This window comes from Oryctolagus cuniculus, chromosome 5 (genome assembly GCF_964237555.1).
Source record: "Oryctolagus cuniculus chromosome 5, mOryCun1.1, whole genome shotgun sequence".
Lineage (NCBI taxonomy): Eukaryota > Metazoa > Chordata > Mammalia > Lagomorpha > Leporidae > Oryctolagus > Oryctolagus cuniculus.
Genome location: NC_091436.1, coordinates 42,317,415 through 42,341,897, shown reverse-complemented (window position 1 = coordinate 42,341,897; position 24,483 = coordinate 42,317,415). Strand labels below are relative to the sequence as shown.

The following is a 24,483-nucleotide window of genomic DNA, read 5'->3' as shown; positions in this document are numbered from 1 at the left end:
GAAGCTGATTATTCCATAATGTTTGAAAAAGCCATTTTCCCTTGGGATGCTTTACATGGCATTTATGACTCAATCAAATACAACTTAATATGAGGATTTATATATGCCAAGTATCCTGAGTGTTTCTGGGATAGGTTTTCATTAAATGTATTGTCAGGTGTGGTTACAGGGTTTAAGAGAAGGGCAATGCTGAAATTCTCTACAAGTTCATTTCTTATCTACTTGTATTAAGTGTGTCTCCATCAGTGTAAGTATTTTCCATTGGAAGTAGATGAGTGCATTGAAGATGATGCCAGTTGAGTGCATTTCAGGCAATTTTCTAAAGTAAGAAAGTTAAACAAGCTAAAAAGTGTCAACACATACACTTAAAGAAGGAACTTATCTGTTTAGCAGAATGCCATGATAGATCTTGACATTCTTTTGGAACAACCATATATTCCTGCAATACAATTAAGAGTTTGTCATGGCAGATAACTGAAAGGTACTGGTAAAGTTGGCAGGAAATCAGCTAGAGGAACACGTATTTATGACTTCCTTGGAACTGGTGCTAGTAATGTTATTTCATTCAGTACACAATCCTTTTTACCAGCTTCTGACTTTCAAGAACTACAGTTCTTGGAACACAGCTTTAAAAAGGGGTGAGTAATGTATGACAGTACTGTTCAATTTTGTAGGATTAGTTTCATAATCTTTATTGTTGTTGTTAAATGTCCCTCCTTTTCTGAGATGATAGACTGCAAGATCCCCAGTGGATACCTGAATACTGAACCCTATATATACTATGTTATTTTCTGTATCTATACATATATACTTATGGTAAAATTTAACTTATAAATTAGGCACAACAGATATTAATAATAACTAGTGATAAAACAGAACAACTATATAAATATAGTGTAATAAGACTGCCAGCATCACTGCCCTTACATGTTGGGACTATTATTAAGTAAAATAAATGTTACTTTAACATAATCAGTGTATAATAATACAGTGACAAGTGATCTGATAACTGAGAGGCTACTAAGGATTAACAGGCATGTGGCACATGCAGTTGATTTGCTGGACAAATGGAATGGAGTAGGATATCATGAGACTTTATCATGCTACTCAGAATGGCATGCAATTTAAAATTTATGGGTTATTTATTTCTGGAATTCACCATTTAATATTTTCAGACCATAATTGACTGCAAGTAACTGAAACTGCAAAAAGTGAGACCACAGATAGGGAAGGGGACTACTGTAATCAGTTATGGACCAGTAATTTGGCAAAATATGAAAAAAATTACTAGAAAAATGAAACAAAAAATGATTACGCCCTATATAAATGGGTGCTTAAAAACTGTGAAAGAAGACAATACTTCCAGAAAAATTGGTCCACAAATAAGCCTTTTCTCCTTGGTAAGTTACTCTGAATGTACCAGGAATATTATTGGAAATATCTAATAGAGAGCAGTACCCTCAGATATCACATAAAAAATAAAAATAATCACTTAATGAGTCCCAAGGACACACTACACTTCCTAATTTAGAAAACAGTATATAAAGGTTAATTAGTAGTATTGAAAAATTCATTTATGATATTTTTTATTTTGCTTTTTTCTCTAAATCTTAATTATACCCAAGCACAGATGAGGAATGAACATGTAGAAAGATGCAAAGTCTAATAAATGGTTAAAGATGGTCACCACACTATGTCAGATTTTTTTTCTCCAAATGACATCTATGAAGTCTGAATCTGCACTTACTTTTATGTAGAGAATTTCTCAATATAATAATAGGCACTTACATATACCTTAGGATTTATTAAATTACATGATTATTTAAACTATGTATAACTATATATATAAGTTACATATGTCATCAGTACATGTACATCATGGTAAGGTGAGGGAAAGATTTAATACATTCATACAATAAGGCATTTCTAACTTAATCTCACATCACCCATAAAGCCAATGACTGCTTCCACCTTACAGGCAGCAGCATGCTAATGCAATGTGCATTGAGGACAGCAGAGGGCACTGTACCAGAATCCCATTCCATTAGTAAGCCCAGAGGCTAGGATATCTAAAAATTGTCCTATATACCAAAAATATTTTAAAATTTCTATTTATGTGAGTACAAAAGACATAGTTTGATAAATGAAACCTTAGTCACAAATCTGAAAAAAATTAATATAAAATTTTACTACTTTGCATAGATTAGCTTACTGAATCTTTTCTCACACTACATTATTATGAAATGCCATTTGATGATGTTGAAAAAACAGAATACATTCATTATACAATATTTACCTTATAAAACTATAAAGATCAGTAAGAAACTAATTACCATAAAATTCAGTGTAATAGTTAACCCTAGGTGTACGTGAAGCATTTGAGATCAAGAAGGAAAATGTGGAAGGCTCTGGGAGTACTTGTAATGTTCTCATTCTTGACTTGCATCATGGTTATGTATGATTCCCATCTTGTAACAAATCATGAAACCTAATGTTTATTTATTTTAGTTGAAAGAAATAGCTACAGAGAAGAGATAGAGATCTTCTATCCACTGGTTCAATCCCTAAATGACCACAACAGCCAGGTCTGGTTCAGGCTGAAGCCAAGAACTAGGAATCCTTTTTTTTTTTTTTTTAATATTTATTTATTTGAACATTAGAGTTACATAGAGAGAGGGAAAAACAGAAATAGATAGATAGATAGATAGATAGAGATTCCAATCTTTATCTGCTGGTTCACTCCCCAAAAGGCCCCAATAGCTAGGGCTGGACCAGGCAGAAGCCAGGAGCCAGGAGCTTCCTATGTCTCCCACATGGGTGTCAGGGGCCCAAGCACTTGGGCCATCTTCTGGTGCCCTTCCCAGGCAAATAGCAGGGAGCTGGATTGGTAGTAGATCAGCCAGGACACGAACTGGCACCCATATGAGATGCAGGTGTTACAGGTGGATTTGAAATACCAGCGAAGATGACATATCGAATGACCAATAATCGTATGGTAAAATGCTCAAAACTATCAGTCATCAAGGGCATTGAAATGACAATAGTTCCCATCTATCAAATGGCTAAATATAAAAGAGGCTGATAGTATAAAAGGTTGGCTATATGTAGTAACGCTATAATTTTCATCCATTGTGGACTGGAAAGTAATATTCTACAACCCACCTAGGAAAGGTTTTAGAAACCAGTTTCTTAGTCCTTTAAGTTAAATGTGCATGTGTCCTATGAACCAGTGATTCCATTCTTAGGTTTTTATCCAGACGAAATGAAAACCTATATCCTTTTATGTATAAATACTCATGTTTATACATGAGTTCAGAACACCATAAGAGCTCTAAACTGGAAGTAGTTCATATGTCCATCATTACGTAATACCTATTGTGTTATACAAGGAACTACTGAGCAATAAAATAAACAAATCTGACAAACACAGATAGATGCAATAATGCAGATAAATCTCAAAAGGAAACCATATTTCCAAACAATAAGATACTTTTCAACATTAATAAGAAATGAAGTATTAACACATGAATGAATTTCAAAATAACTGTACTGAGTGGAAGAAGCCATGACAAACTGCTTTAATTGTATTCTAAGAATATATGGTTACTCCAAAAGAATGCCAAAATCTGTAATAGCATTCTGCTAACCAGGCAAGTTCCTTCTTTAAGTGTATATGTTGACACTTTTTAGCTTAACTTTCTTACTTTAGAGAATTGCCTGAAATTTACTCATTGTCATCAATACCCTTATCCACTGCCACTAGAAAATACTTCCACAGACAGAAATACACTTAATATGAGTATAAAGAGAAATGAGCTCACAGAAAATGACAGCAGTACCCTTCTGTCAAATCTTGTAAGCACCAGCTGACAATACTTTAACTTAAAAAAACAGCATGGAGTAATCTTAAGAAACTGAGCAATAATATTATGTGTATATTGATGTATCCTTTAGGTTAAACATGCTAAAATCTAAATATTCATTATCTCGTTATGTGACAGCAAACCATGCCATCGTAAGTTTTACTTTCTCTCAGAAGGAAGCTGGCCATCTGTCAGGCTAAAGGGATTACTCTCCAGACAAAAACTTTAAATGCTAGCATTAGTCTTTCTACCACAGTAAGATGCCTAAGGGGCTACTACTAAAAAACATTAAAGGAGTATCATAACATGAGCTCCATCCCTCACTTCCTTCATGGTTTATAAAAACATAACACCTTGCCTCTTCTACTATTTTGTGCAGAACAAAACATGATGCAGTTATGCCTGACTGTTAGCCACACTGCTCCGGAATCCCATATATGTAAGTTTCCCTAAATCCTTATACTTATGGAGTTTCCTTCTTCATTTTCAACCTCAAGATTCCTGTGTGGCTTGGGGAATTTATATGCTTGATCCTGCCAACACAATACCCAGACAGTAATTTAAACTTACCTATGAATATCAATATTTAAGGGAGATAATTTTATAGATCAAGAAACAGAGACATAAAGAGGTGAAACAGTTACTTGCTCAAAGTCAAATAGGTAAAAGTTGAAAACTGAAACTGAACCCAAGTCCATGACACCAGTGCTCAGGCTCTTTACTGGATTGCCACTTTACCCGCAATTGTGCTATTTATACTACCTTTTCCATTACAAAGGGGTTCAAGTGTGTGTCTATCCAGATTATAGAATATTACATTGGTCTCCTGATATCTGTGCTAGTAGGTGTTGACCATGGTACTGAGAAAACACTTTCAAGCACCTGTAAAGCATTAGATTTTACCAAATGTTATCCCTACATAGCATAGCTATAGAATACTGAAGATAACTTTAGAGACTGAAGAGTTATTGGTTCCAAATTAACTTTCTTTAACTTTATTCTCTAGTGTGCCCAAAAGCTCCACAAAGTTGCTGTAAATCATAGTAAAGGGAAGACATGAAGTGGATCTCAGAAAACTTTTCACTGGAAAAAGGACAGCTATAGCAGTCTTTCGCCATTCTTTTTCCCTTTGTTTTTTTCAGATATTTACTTTTCTTTGTATAAGTCTTTTGTATTTTAAATAATTTAAACATTTGTATTTTAAAGAATTTAAATATTTTCATATATTTACTTAGATGTTTTCTCCAAATGTTTTCCTAATATGGATTTAATTTATCCCAAATCATTGAATTTTGTTAATTTTTTGAATTGCATAGTAATAACATAATGGTACTTACACAAGACTAAAAGAACCTATTTAATAACTGAGGCCGGGCCGGCACCGTGGCTCACTAGGCTAATCCTCTGCCTAGCGGCGCCAGCACACCGGGTTCAAGTCCCAGTCAGGGCACCGGATTCTGTCCTGGTTGCCCCTCTTCCAGTCCAGCTCTCTGCTATGGCCCAGGAGTGCAGTGGAGGATGGCCCAAGTGCTTGGGCCCTGCACCCCATGGGAGACCAGGAGAAGCACCTGGCTCCTGGCTTCGGATCAGCGCGATGTGCCAGCCACAGCGCGCCGGCAGTGGCGGCCATTGGAGGGTGAACCAACGGCAAAGGAAGACCTTTCTCTCTGCCTCAAAAAGAAAAAAGTTTCTGTTTGAGAATTTATAAAATCAAATTGATATCAAAGCAAAAAATAAATGTGAGCATACATTAATTAGATTTGTGCAAGAAGTCATGCAATTTTCATCTTACCTGAAATCACATGCTGTGGTAACTTCTGCTCCTCCACCCAAAGCTCGACCTTGAACCAGGGCAACACTTATTAAGGGAAGTCTGCAATTTTAAGGAAAAATAGATGTTAATATCTATCTCAAAACTAATTTAAAAATATTATTTTTAAAACAAAATGCACTGGAAACAAAAATAATTGTAGTGTTTGTGATAAAAAACATATCAGGCCGGCGCCGCAGCTCAACAGGCTAATCCTCCGCCTTGTGGCACCGAAACACCGGGTTCTAGTCCCGGTCGGGGCGCTGGATTCTGTCCCGGTTGCCCCTCTTCCAGGCCAGCTCTCTGCTATGCCCCAGGAGTGCAGTGGAGGATGGTCCAAGTGCTTGGCCCTGCACCCCATGGGAGACCAGGAGATGTAACTTCCAAACACATACTTTTGTATACCTTTAAGCTCCTATAACAACTTTTTTTTGGAAGATTTACTTTTTAAAAAAAATTATTTGAAAGGCAGAGCTAGAAAGATAGAGTGAGAGAAAGAGAGAGAGAGAGAGAGAGATCTTCAATCTGCTAGTTCACCCCCCAAATGGCTGCAACATTTGGCTGGGCCAAGTCAAAACCAGGAGCCTGTAACTCCATCTGGGTCTCCCATATGGGGGGCAGAGGCCAAAGCACTTGGACTATCTTCTAATGTTTACTAGGCGCATTATCAGGGAGCTGGATCAGAAGTAGAGCAGCCAGAACTTGAACCCATGGCCACGTGGGATACTGGTGTTGGTGCTCAGTCACAGGTGGCTGCTTAACCCATTGCATCACAATGCTGGCCCCTCCTGCAACGTCTTAGCTGCTGGCAATCAGGAATAATTCAATGTGGTATTGTCAGGTTATAGGTAGGAAAACTGAGGGTGTACCCAGCATTAACTGACATCAGGTTAAGGGTAGGAAAGTTAAGGCTGTATCCAGTGTTAGGAAATATGGTACAGAACATGGAGTTCCAAAAGTATGCTCAAAGGTGCCTGTGTGTTTCTAAAGCTGCATCTGTGAAATGCATGAAGTTTGCATACCTTAAATAAAAGTTTTCTGGGAAAAAATTAAAAAATCATTTTCCAAAGTAGAAGGGAAAGTAGAAGGGATTACATATAAAAGATAACTTTCCAGCTGCATTTAAGAAACAGCCAAATGTAATAGGTGAACAAGAACTAAACCAAGGGGCCGGCGCAGTGGCGCACTAGGCTATAATCCTCTGCCTGCGGTGCCAGCACCCCATATGGGCGCCAGGTTCTAGTCCCGGTTGCTCCTCTTCCAGTCCAGCTCTCTGCTGTGGCCTGGGAAGGCAGTGGAGGATGGCCCAAGTGCTTGGGTCCCTGCACCTGCATGGGAGACCAGGAAGAAGCACCTGGCTCCTGGCTTCAGATCGGTGTAGCTCCAGCCATAGCGGCCACTTTGGGGGTGAACCAATGGAAGGAAGACCTTTCTCTCTGTCTCTCTCTCACTGTCTGTAACTCTACCTGTCAAATAAATAAATTAAAAAAAAATTTTAAAAAAAGAATTAAGCCAGTGACAAAAGTATATAATAATGGAAATGTTATGATTCTATTATTCATTCTAGACTCACAGATGTGATGACTATTAAAGAAATCGTAATGTTCAACTAACAAAGTATGCTTGAAAATGTATGATTTCCACAGCTTTCACAATTTTTAAATTTTCTACTTTTGAATATGAAAGTAGAAAGCTACCCAGCCAAAACATGTCACCGCCTAGAACCCCAAATGCATAGTGGGAGGCCAGGAAGGACCCTCTTTTTTTCTTCTCCATCCAGGTACACAATATCTGTCTTCCTCAGAAAGCTGTAAAACCCCACCAAATCTTAGCTCTTTTTCTCTCTTTGCTGATTACAGACCATTCTACTACACATCCTACTGATTTCAAATAAGAAGTAATCTTCATGTGTCAATTCTTGATCATTATCTTTATTCTGCTTTAATATTAGCATTTAACTTCCCCTATATCTACTGCTTCATGTAGCTAGTTACATAAGCTCTTTAGGGAAAGGGGCTATGCCTTAAATTCTTTTCATTCTTCATTTCTTTTGTTTTTAAAATACTTTGTGTATACTAACACTTAATTAAATGACTATCCCCCATGGCACAAAGAAATAATTCATCATTAGAAAAAGTATAACTTGAAAATCAGCTGCTACTTTTTAAATGAAAACAACAGAAAAATAAAGATTCATTATTTTGTCTTTAAAAAATATTTAAAAAATTCAAATACATTACCTCATAAATCTTGTTAAGGTGTTTTGCATGAACATGGATAAAGCAATTCCCTCCTACAAATAAAAATATGCATGAACATAAAGGTAAAATGCAAATATATTACCCAAGAATTTTTTTTAAATTCAGGTTTTAATTTTATTTAATTAATTAATTTATTTATTTTTGACAGGCAGAGTTAGACAGTGAGAGAGAGAGAGACAAAGAGAAAATTTTCTTCCTTTTTCCATTGGTTCACCCCCCCAAATGGCTGCTATGGCCGGAGCGTTGCAGCCAGCGCGCTGCAGCGATCCAAAGCCAGGAGCCAGCTGCTTCCTCCTGGTTTCCCATGCACGTGCAGGGCCCAAGGACTTGGGCCATCCTCTACTGCCTTCCCAGGCCACAGCAGAGAGCTGGACTGAAAGAACAGCAACCGGGACAGAATCTTGTGCCCCGACCAGGACTAGAAGCCAGGGTGCTGGCGCCGCAGGCGGAGGATTAGCCTAGTGAGCCATGGCGCCAGCCAACAATTCAGGCTTTAAGAAAGTAATGATGCCAAAAGTGTATTTGACTGTTGATATAGAAGGGCTTCTTGAGCTCAGCTTTGCAGGAGGTACTAATAAAGATAGGAGAGAGAGCCAGATCACATACCCTTAGAACAGTTTGGAGTCCTACTCAGGGTAACTGGGGGAAAGAAACGTAGGACACCCCCTACTTATTATCTCTAAGAAGATAAACTCCTAAAAGAAGGAAGAGAATAAGGGCAAAGTTATCTTGGGCTTGACTTTCTTGTATTTCTAAGGCTATTATCTTGGTATCTCTAAAAATTACAAATTTCTGAAAAGTAGTAAGTTAATTATCTTTTTTATTTAAACTTATACACTTTCTTCAACCCAGTGTAATCTGGCCTTTAGCCTTCTCCTTGAAGACTTTCCACAACGATTTTTTTTTTTTTTAAATTTTCAATGTATTTGAAATGCAGAAGGAGCAAGAGAGCCATCTATTGATTCACTCCCTAAATGCCACAGTAGCTGCAGCAAGGAGCCTGGAACTCAATCTGGATTTCCCACATGGGTGGCAAGGATCCAAGAACTGGAGCTATTACCTGCCTTCCACGACACATGAAGTGCAGGAAGCTGAAAACAGAAGCAGGGATGGGATAGAACTCATGCACTGTCATACAGGATGTGGGAGTCCCGAGAGCATCTTAATTGTTGTGCTAAATGCTACTGCTCTCAACATTTTCTAATAATCCTCTATTCTCCAATTAAATACTTTTTCCTCATCCCTTATCTTCTCTCTCTCTCTCCGTAACTGTGGTTCCTTTGACAAAGTTTCTTCATTCTTATATTCTCCCTGAAGCAACATTTTACATTTCTGATTCTTTTCCTGTTTGTTTTAATACTCTTTTCCAGTTTCCTTTCTTAGCTCTTCTCAGTCAATTGATTCCCTACATCCATGCGTGCCCCAAAATCCAATCTATGATTCTCTTTTTCTCCTTTACTTGTTCTTTGGATGTCAAATTAATTCCCACTGCAAAAACTATTGTTTTGAAGTCAAGTGCTGAAATCTAGCAGGCATGTCCCCATTCTGCCAACACTGCAAACTTGGCATGGCAAAAACAACTAGGGGTAAAAAAAAAAAAAAAAAAAAAAAAGCTGAGTTTGAACACCAGTGTTCTAACTTAATAGCATGAAATGAAGCAAATCATAAGTGTGAACTTCAGTTTCCTCATCCATAAGGAATGAATAATAAAAAGAAATCTATTCTAGTTGATTTAAAAATGAAAGGGTAACTATCTACTCTAAAAGATTATAAGAGTTCTGAGTTTATAAGAGTAAGCTGGTAGCCAAAAAGGTTCAGATTTTAAGTATTATCTTTGACTTTTCATTTCACAACTTTGCCACACTCAGATGGTTTCTAAGATGTTCACTCTGGTCTTCCTTTGAGATACTTCTAATATCAATACCTTCTTTTGCTATTTTCATTGCCACTATATTAATTCAGACTTGTACTACCATGCCTAAATTATTATAATCATTTTGTTTCCTACTTGATCTCTCTTTATATAATTTCATTTTCTTCTTAAATTTACCTTCAATTCTGCTACCGGATTAACCTTCCTGTAGGATGATGATTTCACATATCACTGCAGAATAAAATCTAAAGTCTTTGGCAAGATCCAATCCCAACTGATCCCAAACTATCTTACCAAAATTTGTGACTACCACACCTCTCATTCAAACATCCTAACTTTAGTCACAACAGAATATTTGTCATCTTCCAACTTACATTTAGACTTAATTGCTGTTCCTGTGTCTTTGTTCACAACATTCCTACTATTTGGAACAGCTTGGCCTCTATCTATTTTAAATACATAGGTCAAATAATATTTCTCCATCAAGATTTTCTAAATTCCACAGTGATAGTTTCTCTTCCATGTTTCCATGGCATCTTTATTTCTGTACCTTAATACAGTGCTTACAGATTGTTTTTATTTGAAATATATGTTTGATTTCATTACTCAACACATTATTGATTCAAAACAGGGACTAGCAAATATAAGGAGAAACCCTCAATAATTTTACCACAGATACAGAAATTTAATAAACATCAAAGTACAGTAGAGTAAGTATTTTACAAAAGGCCTGAATAAATTAAGAAGAATGTCAACGAAGAATCAATTCATTTCAACTGCTATAGGGGGTAGTTGGGGAACTTTATAGAGAACAGGAGATGGCACATGCTGGGCTTAGACAGTAAATCCTTGATAGTAAATCCTCAGAAGTTAGTAAAATTTTTGCATATAGTAGGTGCTTGCTGAAGCTAAGGGAATTAGATGAGTTTTGGGTGGAGAACTATGTTGATTTATAAAATCAATGCAGACAAGAAGAGGTAAAACCCAATATGGTAAGAATTTCCTGGGACCGGTGCTGTGATGCAGCGGGTAAACTGCTACCTTCAGTGCCAGCATTCCATATGGGTGCGGGTTAGTATCCCTCTGCTCCACTTCCCATCCAGCTCTCTGTTATGGCCTGGGAAAGCAGGAGAGATGGCCCAAGTCCTTGGGCCCCCACACCCGCTTGGGAGACCCAGAAGAAGATTCTGGCTCCTGGCTTCAGATCAGCCCGCTACAGCCATTTGGGGAGTGAACTAGTGGATGGTTCAGAACTGCCTTTCTGTAACTCTGCCTTTCAAATAAATAAATAAATCTTAAAAAAACAAACAAACAAAAAAAAAACTTCCTAATCCATGCCAATATCAACAAGGTTACTTGAAAGTTATTAAAGAGCAATAGCTATTCTAAAAATCAAGAGTAAAATATAAATGTCTCACCCACAGACATATGAGAAATGTGTGGGACTAATGCACAATTCATATAACACTTGCCTCTGGAGTTCCTAGTGCTTTCACAGCATTCAGATCAGATCCTGAAGAGAAAGTATTGTTTGCCCCACGCACAATGAGGCCTTTACCCTCTGTCCAATTTTCTAATTCAATGACTTTTTCCAGGAGTTGCAGCATCATAACACCTGCCAGGGAGGATAGGAAGAAATCCAGAAGTCATATAAGAGACTAGGAAAATAAAAAAAATTTAGAAATTCATAAAAATGTACAGTATTATACGTAATTGAGTTGCTGCCACCCACATGGGAGATGCAGCTCCGGTTCTGGTCCCAGCTGAGCCCCAGTGGTTGCAGACATTTGGAGAGTGAACTGGTGTCCGTTCTCTCTAAATATATATTCGTCCCCTCGCCTACCCTCCCTCTAGCTCCAAGTACTCAAGCCCAAATCTGCTGCATCCCAGGATGCATTAGGCAGAAGCTGGATTAAAAGAGGAGGTGTCCAGACTGGAACTGGCACTCCAATATGAGATACGGTTGTCTAAAGCAGTAGCCTAACCTGCTATACCACAATGCACACCCCATTCGTCTATATGAAGAAATCACAGTGAGGCCAGCACTGTGGTACAGCAGGTGAAGCTGCCACTTGCAGTGCGAGCATCCCATATGGATGATCTTCAATACCCGACTGCTCCACCTCCAATCCAGCTCCTTGCTAATGTGCCTAGGAAAGCAGTGGAGTGTGGCCCAAGTCCTTGGGCTTCTGCACCCACATGGGAGACTCAGAAGCTCCTAGCTCCTGGCTTTCGACTGGCCAGCTCCAGCTATTGTGGCCATTTGGGGAGAAATGAGCAGATGGAAGATCTTGCTCTCTCTTTCCTTCTCTCTTTCTGTAACTCTGCCTTTCAAATAAATAAAATCACACAAGTATATAATTAGGTAGAAAAATAGACTAAATCATACATGCCCTAAAAATAGAAAACAGAATGAAGAATATCAAATATGGAAATAAAATTATTATTTGGGGTAAAGATAAAACACAGACCTGATTTCACAGATGCACATTTGTGTCTCGGTCAACAAGCTGAACACGTTTTATAAGTGTAATATCAGATTATGAAGATCAAAGTAAGATTCCTACCCTACTCACATCGGAACTAGTGTAACAAGTTAGTCCAAGAAAGAAGTAGTAGATATTAAACTTGTTTCATTCTTGACAAACTGTGCTCTAATGAGTCAAGGCATACTATAAAGTGCTTCACAGGCCTACCAACTATGGAGTCTAATTTATAGACTGGTTTGTTACCTTGATATCATTCCAAAATTCTGTTAAAGTTTGTTTATAATAGACAAATTTAAAATGCCAACATTAGGGACTATCCCTCAAGATTGCTTCAATAACTTTTAGATATGTTTATCTGTGGTGCTATTTCAAGTTCATAAAGTTCCTCTAATGTTCTCAACATGATTCATTTTACCTTCCTCTGTCTGGGAAATGCCTTAGAAGCCAATGTAAAGGTCACAGGGTTACAACGGGAAAAAAAAAATAAATCTGTACCATATGTTTCCAAAAGTTATTAAATAGTCCCCATTAAATTATTTACACTTCTTTTTCTTTTTAAGGTTTATTTATTTGAAAGTAGGAGTTGCATGCAGAGAGGAAGAGAGAGAGAGATCTTTCATCTACCGGTTCACTCCCCAAATGGCTGCCACAGCTGGGGATAAGCCAGGATGAAAGCAGGAGCCAGATTATCTTCTGGGTCTCCCATGTGGGTGCAGTGGTCCCAGCACATGGGCCATCCTCCTCTGCTTTCCAAGGCACATTATCAGGGAGCTGCCAAGTCTTGAACCAGCACTCACATGGGATGCTGGTATCACAGGTGGTGGCTTAACCTGCTATGCCACAGCATTGGCCCCATGTCACAGTGTTGGTCCCAACATGTCATTGGAAGATAAATTCCACGATGTCAAGAACTGTTATTTTCTTTGCCATTTTCTGAAGCAATCAGTGAGCTGCACCCACAATAAATATTAAAATTAATGTTATTAACTCACAAATGACTAATGCATCTTCCCTTTCTAATTGCTAATTATGATCTACTTGAAGTTGTAACCCTTCCCAAGGACCTCGTAGAAGACACTTGAAAAATATATTTCTTGCTTGTAAATGATTTATGGTCAAGTGAGGAAAAACAAAATAACCCGCACATTTAGAGTAAGAATAAATTTGCATAGGCAAATACAGATCTTCAATCATTTATAATATTTAAACTTCTAAAAAAGAACTGCTTTAATCTTGAGTATTACAAAAGTCAATGCAAGTTTTTAATCTTAAACTCATCTTAAGTCCTTAAAGGGTATATTGTTGGATGATTTTTAAAAAAGCAACTTGGAAGACTTAGTCTTCCTCTTTCAGCCCAACCAAACTAAACATATTACCCAATCAAAGCAGCTATACTTTTATTAGCTTTACAGAGGAGGATTAGCCTAGTGAGCCGCGGCGCTGGCCTCAGATACACAATTTTAAATAAAATATATTATTAAAATTAATCTTAGATATTTCTTTTCATCTTTTTTTTTATATTTTTTGACAGGCAGAGTGGACAGTGAGAGAGAGAGAGACAGAGAGAAAGGTCTTCCTTTGCCGTTGGTTCACCCTCCAATGGCTGCCGCGGCCAGCGCGCTGCAGCCGGCGCACCGCGCTGATCCGATGGCAGGAGCCAGGAGCCAGGTGCTTTTCCTGGTCTCCCATGGGGTGCAGGGCCCAAGCACCTGGGCCATCCTCCACTGCACTCCCTGGCCACAGCAGAGAGCTGGCCTGGAAGAGGGGCAACCGGGACAGAATCCGGCGCCCCGACCAGGACTTGAACCCGGTGTGCCGGCGCCGCTAGGTGGAGGATTAGCCTAGTGAGCCGCGGCGCCGGCGGAGGAATGGTTTTCTTATAACCAACACCTGTGTTCATGAATTTTTAGAAAAAACTTAATGTTCATAGTAAAAATGTTCCTGGTTCACATTACAGAGTTTTTGCATTTTTTTCTCTCCTGCTCTACAAAGAGTACCAAGACTTTCAAAGAATTCTGTCACCAGAGCAAGGATACAGTAACATGTGCTGGCAGACACATGTTGATTTAGTATCACTCCTTATCAGGGAAAACAAATATCACTAATACCTGAGAAAGCATTCATTTTACTTGGATTGTTCAGAGTAAGAATACCAATGCCATTGTCTTCCTTCTGAAGGTCAACAGATCCACCAGGGAACTCCTGAAGTTTTCTTTTAACTTCTTCCTCATGGAAGCCATGAGATGTATTATAAAGTGACACTCCTGTTTGATGTAGCAATTTGGTCCTTACTGACAGAGATGATGTCTTCAAAAGGCTGCTTGCCATTTCTGGAAAAGATAGATTTGTATGCAATTGTGTAAATTAGCAGACACTCACTTTTCTAATATTATATATTAATGGGCTATAGTAATGGAGTTTTCTATTGAATTGGGAGTACTCCTTCCCCCTACTTCTAAGGACACAGTCAACATGGCATTCCTTTCTTTTTTCCCTCCTCAAATGAAACAATTCACAAACCGTATCATTTCACCTTATTACTGAGAGATGATGACAATCACAATGCACTCACTGGGAACCACAACACCAGGAAGGTTAAAAAACAAAATGTTGCTGTTCTGTATCAGGCAGTACCACCATCTCCTGCCTCTAGGTAATAGTTCTCATCATGGCACTTTTTTTTTTGCATTAAACCCTTAACTTTCTAAATTCTAAGAATAATGCAGTCCAAATGCGCCCCTCTCGAAACAGTCTCTGTGCAGAAATGCTACAAGAGCAATACTATTCTCTAAAAGAAATTATATTCATTGCATTATTCTTATCTTCTAAGATCCTGTCAAACAAAAGCTAAAAGGAATCCTGAGGAAAATGGAGAAATAGAAATGTACACATAGTTTCTGTGTTCTCCAAGGTCTTCACACACACACACACATGCACGCGCGCACACACACACACCACAGAGTCTCCTAAGTAATCTGATTTGACATTTTGCTCTAGGTAAACATTTTGTTTATGTAAGACATACATTCAGAAAAGTATACAAGTTACACCTCAGTGAATTTTTACATGGAGAGTACTAAATTGTAGTAAATGGCATCCAAATCAAGAAACAACACAGCCTTAGCCTCAGAAGGACCCTTTTGCCCTTTTTAGTAATGACACCTAAAACAAGGATAATCATTACCTTGACCTCTAGTAGCCAAAATTAATTTGCTTGCTTTGAACTTTACAGAAATTGAATAATATATATTCTTTTGTGTCTGGTTTAAACTTTAAAGTTTTTGACATCCATTATGTTAATTGTGTGGTAGGATTACTTAGGAATGAAATAAATAAGCTTAATTTTTAAATAAAATGATTCACAATACAAAGAAATGGCAAGTGTATACCAAATAGCCCCTTTGTTGCATAGAAGATAAACTAAATGAAGTGAGGGCAAAAGGAGCCTGCTAAATGAACACAGGATGAGCAGAATTGCCCAAGCATAAATAATGCTGGACCAGGGGAATCTTTAGTGTAGACTTTCTCCCTATAGAGTAATGGATGATACCAGTGGGAGGGTATTAGCAAGAATTTCCCAGGAGGATACAGGAAGGATATGGGCCACCTACAGTCCTGCGTATTCTTTCAAAAGCTATCAATTTAGACTGGCACTGTGGCATAGCAGGTAAAGCTACTGCCCATATGGGTACCAGTTCATGTCCTAGCTGCTGCTTTTCCCATCCAGCTCCCTGTTAATGGCCTTAGAAAAGCAGCTGAAGATGGCCCAAGTGCTTGTGCCTGTGCCACCCACGTGGGAGATCCAGGTGAAGTTCCTGGCTGCTGACTTGGCCTGGCCCAGCTCGGGCCATTGTGGCCAGATTAGGGAGTAATCAACAGATAGAAGATCCCTCTGTCCCTCCAACTCTGACTTTCAAAATAAATAAATACACCTTTTAAAAAAATAGCCTAAATAGTTCATTATTCTCATTGTAATATTCTTTTTTTTTTAATTTTTTGACAGGCAGAGTGGACAGTGAGAGAGACAGAGAGAAAGGTCTTCCTTTGCCGTTGGTTCACCCGCCAATGGCCACCGCGCTGCAGCCAGCACACCGCGCTGATCTGATGGCAGGAGCCAGGTACTTATCCTGGTCTCCCATCGGGTGCAGGGCCCAAGCACTTGGGCCATCCTCCACTGCACTCCCTGGCCACAGCAGAGAGCTGGCCTGGAAAAGGGGCAACCGGGACAGAATCTGGTGCCCCGACCGGGACTAGAACCCAGTGTGGCGGCGCCGCAAGGCGGAGGATTAGCCTAGTGAGCCACGGCACTGGCTTCTCATTGTAATATTCTAAGAATATACCACAAAGACATTTGGGCTGTTTTCAGAGTTTTTTTTTTTTTTTTTTTTTTTTTTTTTTTTTTGATCTATGTATTTGAAAGGCTGAGAGAGTGAGTGAAAGGGAGATAGATGTATTAAGATGTATTATCTTCCAACCACTGGTTCACTCACAACAGCAACAGCAGGGGTTGTACAGGTTGTAGCAAGGAACTGGTAACGGCATTAATCTCCCATGTGGGGTGACAGAGACCCAAGTACTTGATCCATCATCTGCTGCCTCCCATGAGTACACTTGCAGGAAGCTAGATTGGACACAGAGGGTAGACTCAATCACATAATCCTAAGTATTCTGATATGGGGATGCAGTCATCCCAGTAGTGGCTTAACCTTCTTTACCAAAATGCCTGATTACAGTTTTTGACATTACAAATTGAGTTGCTGCAAATACTTCAGCATGTGTTTTTGGTTAATGTATGCATTTCTCATGGGTATACATCCAGAAAAGGAACTGGTTGGCTTGGTGTGTTGCAGCCAAGCTTCTATTAATTCTTACCCACTGAAGAATTTTGCAAGTTAGTTTTTTAACCCATTGGTAGCTCCAAATTGATCATAGTAGGAGTCAGAGCAGACACTAAAACCCCACTCCTCACCCCAAATGCACACGTATATGTGCACGCACACACACACACATAATGTGTGGTTTTGTTCATTTGTTCAACTTTAGAAGACAGTGTCAAAAGGATTTCCCAAAATCGTTGTACCAATGTTTATTCCAACAGATACTGAATGTTTCAGTTGCTTCACAAACTTTTTGTCATTTGCAATTGCCTTTTTTTCTTTCAATTTTAGGCATTCTAATGGGTAACTCCTCACTGTAGTTTAATTTTGTATTCATATCATGTCTAATGAAGACAAGCCCCACTTTCTTATACTTATCTTTCATTTGCATATCATCGCTAGGCAAGTGACTGTTTAAGTTTTTTGCCCACTTTTTTCTATCTATCTGCCTTAGTACTGATTTATTGAAGATCTTTTACTCTTCAGTCCAGTTTTCCTAAAACAAATCCTATACTTCTGTCTCCAATTCAGACCTTTCACTTGTACATTCAACTCAATATTGTCTACCAGAAATACACTTAAGATATATCACGGGTATCTCAAAATCATTACCTAAACATGAATTCATCTTGTCCTAAAACCTGTTGCTATTTCTTTATTCCCTCCCTTGGCTATTGACTGTATCTTTGATCTTCAGACCCACACAGGAAAAATCTCTAGATCAACCCAAATCTCCTTCTCTTCCTCACTTCTTACATGCAATGTACCTCTAATACAATGTCTTTTTTCTCATATTTCTCATCCTCTCTCCTCCACTCCCTCTAATACTAATACAGTTCAAACCTCATTTAACCTCATCTGGAGTAACATAATCCTCAAAGTCCTGTGGCTATCTTTATAAAACAATCAGGGCATTTCAAACTTAAGATTGTTAAATAGACCTCTATTACCAAATGGATCAAGTCCAAAGTGCTGCTGGATTTGATCCTTATCTAACAGTCCTGAATCTCTTCTTTCATAATATCTCTATATACAATCTATATGGGATACCAAACAACCAAAGTCCTGCAAATTTACCAAGTATTTTACATTACTACTTCCTGCCTATAATATTCTTTCCTCCCACTCTAATCTGGTAAATCTCCAATCATCTTTGAATACTGAATTCCTAAGCTTCCACCTAAAAGAAATTCCTTAAGTAGAAGTAATCAGTACTATATTTGCCCCAGCCCAGTATACTGTAATATCAGTTTTCCATTTTAATAGATTCCACACATTTTTTTGTTTTTCATTTGTCTGTCTCAGTAGGAAGGATACTTGAGAGAAGTTCTCTGAAGCATATACTTTCTATCACAAGTGTCTAGTATAGTAGTCAACACTAAAAGGTACTTACTAAATAGTTAATGAAGGAAAATATGGGGAAGTAAAAAATAAATCATCAAGTGGCTAAGTGAAATAAACTTTTTATAGTTTTTAAAATGTCTCTAATATATAAGCCACTAATAATATATAGGCAACTAAGGGATATATCTTACAACTTGGGAACAGTATTTAAAATTTTACCCATTAAGGTAATTTGTAAATACAATATTGAAGAGACCACGTTGTTTCCTAAAACCTCTTCAAGGTGACTAAATAAAATGTAATGACTATCAGAGAACTATGTTTTAGAGGGTTTAACATCAAAAAGAAAAAAAAAAAGGTAGTAAGGTGCTCATTGTCTTACAGAATGATATCCAAGAATAAGAACTTGTTATTTTTCCAAGAACAAAGGTGCTTTTACTTGCCATCCTACAATCTGTGACAGAACCTGCTCTCAATTATCATATGCTATCCTATCATATAGTTACTCCGTACCTTCCCTCCCTCAAAAAAAGTGACCAGTTGCCTGTAGCTGATAAAAAAAAAAAAACAGTAAACACACTAGGTAACAAACTTAATAGATTATGATTAATAGTGGTCTGCATCAACATGATTAACAGAACAAGCAACCAAGGAAAGAAATCAAACACCATGAACTGCAAAATAAAATATCTACATATTTAAAATTAGCTTTAACATCTTTACTTGTTGCTTATTTCAGACTCTGTCTCCAAAACTAATGCAGTATCCTTAATTTATGCAACATCCTACCATCCCCCGTCATCTGTCATAGATTATTAAATTAGAAAATTATGTAATTAAGGAACTGATATTATGGAATTAACTGATTTCAAGATATCTAATGCCTATTAAAGACCTAGAAGCTTGAAGGAATTATTACCAAACATGATTTTTCAACATTCCAGGATATTTCCAGTTAACTCAATGGACATTTAAGATTTTTGAAATAAATTTCCAAAGAAAATTAGAACATGGAAATATACAATGGCACAATATACAGAAAATAAAAGATGGTTTATATTACAGGTGTTCCCAGACTCTAAATTAGTGCAATAGATACTCTGTTGGTAATATATAAAATTATTGTGCACATCTAAGAATTAGAAGATAACTGTGATACCAAAGAATGATATGGAAATTCTAAATGGCAAAGAAGTACTACCATATATGTAAATAATAAGAGCATGACATGGGGAGGGACTTTGCCCCCCTTGCCCACAGTATACGCCCTCTGCCAAGGACTTAGCATTCAAGGCACCATCTTGGAAGCAGACAGCAGCCCCTATGAGATGCCAGCACCATGAACTTGGACTTGGACTTCCCAGCCTCCAAGACTGTGAGAGATAAATTTATGTTCTTTATAAATTACCCACTGTCAGGTATTTTGTTGTAGCAGCACAAAATGGAACAAGGCATTTCCATTTTACAAAGCTTACCTTTGGGCTGGTGTTACGGCATGGCAGGTTAAGCAATCACCTATGATGCTAGATCCACTTTCAGAGCACTGCTTTGAGACCTGGCTGTTCCACTTCCTATCCAGTTCCCTGCTAATGTGCCTGGGAAAACAGCAGAGCATGGCCCAAGTACTTGGATCCCTGAACCCACATAGGAGACGTGGATGGAATTCCTGGCTCCTGGCTTCAGCCTGGCCTAGCTCTGACCATCATGGCCATTTGGAGAGCGAATCAATGGATGGAAGAGCTCTTTCTCTATGTCTCTGCCTTTCAAATACATCTTAAAAAAAAAAAAAAAAAAAAAAAGCTTACCTTCATGAGTACTTTCTTCATGGTTGTGGGGAACCTTTTCATGCCATACAAAATTATCAACTTAAAAATTAGACTGCCACAGATTTAGTGAATTTTGAGTCCTGCCTATCTTGGCAAGGCGATACCAAATGATTTCCCAGGCTTTATATGGCCCAAAGGGCAAGAAGTTCCCCACACTTGCACTAGAGCAACTTACTTCAAATTTAGAAAAAATACAAAAGCTCTCAACCAAAGTCCTTACTCCTTTTCCTCCAAGTAAGTGTGTACATTAAAATATACTTATTTGAAAGAGAGAGAGAGACAGAGTATGCATGTGATGGCTCCCAGCCAGTGGTTGTTTCCAAATGCCTGCAACAGCCAAGGGTAGGCTAAGCTGAAGGTAGCAGCTCAGAACTCAATCTGAATCTCTCGTATGGTTGTCAGGCATCCAAGTACTCATACCATCATCTGCTGCCTCCCAAGGTGCACACTAGCAGGAAGCTGGAATAGGGAGTGGAGCTGGAACTCCAACCTAGGCACTCCTACATCAGATGCATACATCCCAGGTCAGATACCAATATTTAAGCCAAATTTTAAAAAAACAATTATCAGGGCTGGCATTATAGTATAACAGGTAAAGCTGCTGCCTGCAACACAACATCCCAGGTGGGTTAGTATCCCAACTGCTCAACTTCTGATCCTGCTCCTGCTATAGGCCTGGGAAAAGCACGATGGCCTAAGTGCTTGGGCCCCTGCCACCCACATGGGAGTCCTGGAAGAAACTCCTGGTTTCAGGCTGTCCTAGCCCTGGCTGTTGTGGCCGTATGGGGAGTGAACCGGTGGATGGAATACCTTTTTGTCTTTCCCTCTAATTCTTTCAAATAAATGAGTAAATCTTTAAAAAATTTATCAATTTATTAAATATCTGGGATACTCTTTCAAGTCATTCCATAGTAGTCTAGACTCACAAGTCTTTTGAATGGACAAGAACATACTTTATATACAGACTATATGATTAAATATAATAAAGAAGCTGTACATTACTAGTCTGTATATATACTTCTATTAAAAATGATTTTTGCTCACTGATTAGAAAGTCAGACACAGTAGGGCTAAGCATTTCTCAGGGATATTTTCTACGAAAATAAGCTCTCAAGGTCAGCTCAGCTCACAAAACCAAGAGGCTCTTTCAGAGGATGGTTGTGCTCTGCTTATGACAGGGTTTCTTTTAAATTATTCTTTAGATTTTTATATCTCTCACACCCTATGTACGTATGTTACATTTACTTCTCAACAAACTTTTAACTGAAGACTATTATTCCAAATGTTGAGGATGTCTCTGCCTTTGCTAGTAATATTCTACCTTGCCAAATTGAAAATGAACTTCTTGAACCAGCAGATGGAAGACCTTTCTGTCTCTACCTCTCACTGTCTGTAACTCTACCTCTTGAATAAATAAATAAAATCTTTAAAAAAATGAACTTCTTAAGTACTCTATATTTTTATACAGAAGAAATTTAATAGGGAAAAGAAATTTTACATTGGTAGCTACTGGTGATAAGAAACTCATAAGCAATCCAAAATCTCTGGTACATCTGGCAACATAAGCAAGATACCTTAAAAGTAATGTTATCTCTTAAAAATTGATGCACAACCAGAAAAGGTAATAGAGAATTAGATATGAGATGAAAGGTAGTATTTTGGGGGTGAGTTCCTTATTCCATTAAATCAAAAATTTGTTACAGACAGGGACTATATCTTATTCACAGCCCTTAGCATACAGTTTTATAATATTTGTTGAACTGAATGACATATGCTTAACATTACAGAGGTATTATAAGTACCCCTCATTTCCTAAAGTTTTATATTTACAAAATGAAAATTATTTCATTTCTGGGTTTCTAAGAAATGTTCAAGTCTGGGATATGTGGCCCAAAGTGTGTGAGGGAATCATATATAGGAAGAGAAGTAAGTTCTCTTTCCCACTGATCTCTGGTCAGCTTGCCACGGTGTCAATATTCCTCCTTCAGTACCAGCTGAGGAATTTCTGCTAGTCTTTGGAAATAGAGGAGTGGGAACAGCAAGAGCTCTGTTTCTGGTTTCATTCATGTTTACAAAATGGGTTTGCATCCAACATGATATCTATTAGGTCATTAATCAAAATAACACTTTTAAAGGAATAGGGTTTATAGGCAATATGAAGGTACTTTCTATATTTAATATCTATAATACAAATTTTATAAGAGTCTGATTAGTAATTATGTGTCCCACTTCAATTATCTGAGGCCTCCTTACCACTGGCTGCATTCTTACACTGACTGTATAGAAAGAGGAGGCAGAGTAGACTTTCCCCAAATATACCTCAACTCAGGCTTCATGCCTGGTCTCTACTATGAATGGGGGGACATGGCAAAAAAAATGAATAGATGTTTCTCACACAGCTACTGGGTGTTACAGGTTATGGCTATCCTGATACATTCCCTGCCAGTTTCTCAGAAGGAGAGGCAGTTTACCAAGTCAGTATTGTAGCAAACTGCTAGCAACTGCTATTAGAAAATTTAAAAGAGAAACCCAGACTTAACTACTCTGTCCTCATCTTCCCCACTCCCCCTTCCAGAGGGAGATATGGAAATAAGAGTAGGCCTCTTAGGGCTGCTTCTCCTCTAGGGAAAATAAGCTCTCCATGTCACTTACCAGTTCCACTCACAAAGCTGGGAGGCTACCTATTCAGACCCACACACGGTATTCCAGGAGCTTGCATTTTTGTAGACTGTGCTCTATGTATGCTTTTTCCCAGGACAGAATCAAGTGGGGAGACAATTCAAGGGAGAAAATTCATTTGGAGCAGAGATCCTAATCTTTTCCACAATGATCATGACTTCAGCAATAAACATGAAGAAACTTGCTAAGGGAACAGAGGATAATTTTTTAAAATTTGCCTAAGATTTCAATAATCTTCTGTTTTAGAAAATGAACAAGGAATTACACCGGAAAATAAAGAGTGGCTTTCAAAAATCATTGGCATTTTAAAAAGCACATATTTATTTGAGAGGTAGAGAAGGTAGAGGAGGAGAGGAAAGAGGAGGGGCAGGAGGAAAGAGATGGAGATCTAGAGAGGCAGAGCTCCCAACGACCAATTCACTCCCCAAAAACTCACACGGGCTGGGACTGGCTAAGACAGAAACCAGGATCTGGGAACTGGATCCAGGTTTCCCATAAAAGTGGTTGACAGCACTGCAGCTGTCAGCGTCTGCATTAGCAGGTAGCTGAAGCCAGGAGCTAGATCTGAATATTGAACCCAGTTACTCCAATATGGGACACAGACACCTTAACCTCTAAGCTAAATACCTGCCCTAAGCTTTTGAAAAAAATTTGAACCAGAGAAAAGATCTTGCATCTGCTGGTTCACTCCCCAGATGCCTACAGCAGCCAGAAACCCAGTGCCCAATCCTGGTCTCCCATGTGGGTGGTGGTATCCAGTACTTGAGCCACCATATTCTGCTTTCCAGGGTGTTCATTAGTGATGTGTAATGAATAGGCAGGCACCCAGATAGGTCTGCTGAGTTGGAAGTTGCAAGTTTCCATATATAATTCCATCCTTCTACCTGTCAATCAAAACACCCCCTTTACTGAGATGCATCTGCTTCATCTGAGGTTTAAGAGGGCACACCACGAAAATATGGATATAAAGGCGGCCCTCATGGGACTTATGGAGGTAGCATAAAATTCCCAGGAGGCTTCACATCTGCAGGGGCACCACCCCGTATCTCATAAAAGAAGCCAAAAACTGGGGGAAGCTCTGTTACCATAGACCGTGCCTGGAGGTGCCTCACAGGTGTCTTGGTCTCTCCTCCTCCACCCCTTCTCCCTTGGGGCACTCCTCTGGCCCACGGCCCACTCATGATGGATATTTCTCCATGTGGAGCAACCCAAGCTCATGATTGCATACATGTTCACTTTCTCACCTACTGAAAGAAGTTTGTTATCACTTAGCATACCTTATACGTGTCTGCACTTAGAACACTTGTCTCTGCGTGAGACAAGAGCCTGGAGTAACAATTAATACACCTTAGCTCACATCATTAGAAGGAAGCTGGATCAGAAGCAGAGGAGCCAGGATTCAAATCAAGCACTCTGATATGGGATTAGGGTTAAGTGGTAAACTAACCTCTCTACCAAAAG

General features: G+C 38.6%; 1 protein-coding gene and 1 pseudogene across 3 annotated transcripts in view; one reads left to right on the top strand and one right to left on the bottom strand.

Moving 5' to 3' along the window:
* Positions 1-24,483, bottom strand: part of ECHDC1 (ethylmalonyl-CoA decarboxylase 1) — a 37,881-nt gene that overhangs the window by 10,476 nt on the left and 2,922 nt on the right. For all 3 annotated transcript variants that reach the window (XM_008263477.4, XM_008263478.4, XM_002714807.5), the window contains exons 2-5: positions 14,405-14,626; positions 11,280-11,422; positions 7,914-7,966; positions 5,656-5,736 (exon numbers count right to left, since the gene is read on the bottom strand). In XM_008263477.4, the coding sequence (XP_008261699.1) occupies positions 5,656-5,736; positions 7,914-7,966; positions 11,280-11,422; positions 14,405-14,624 (497 nt within the window). In that variant the 5' untranslated portion in view covers positions 14,625-14,626. The remainder of the gene's footprint in view (positions 1-5,655; positions 5,737-7,913; positions 7,967-11,279; positions 11,423-14,404; positions 14,627-24,483) is intronic.
* Positions 22,586-22,711, top strand: LOC127493362 (small nucleolar RNA SNORA51; annotated as a pseudogene).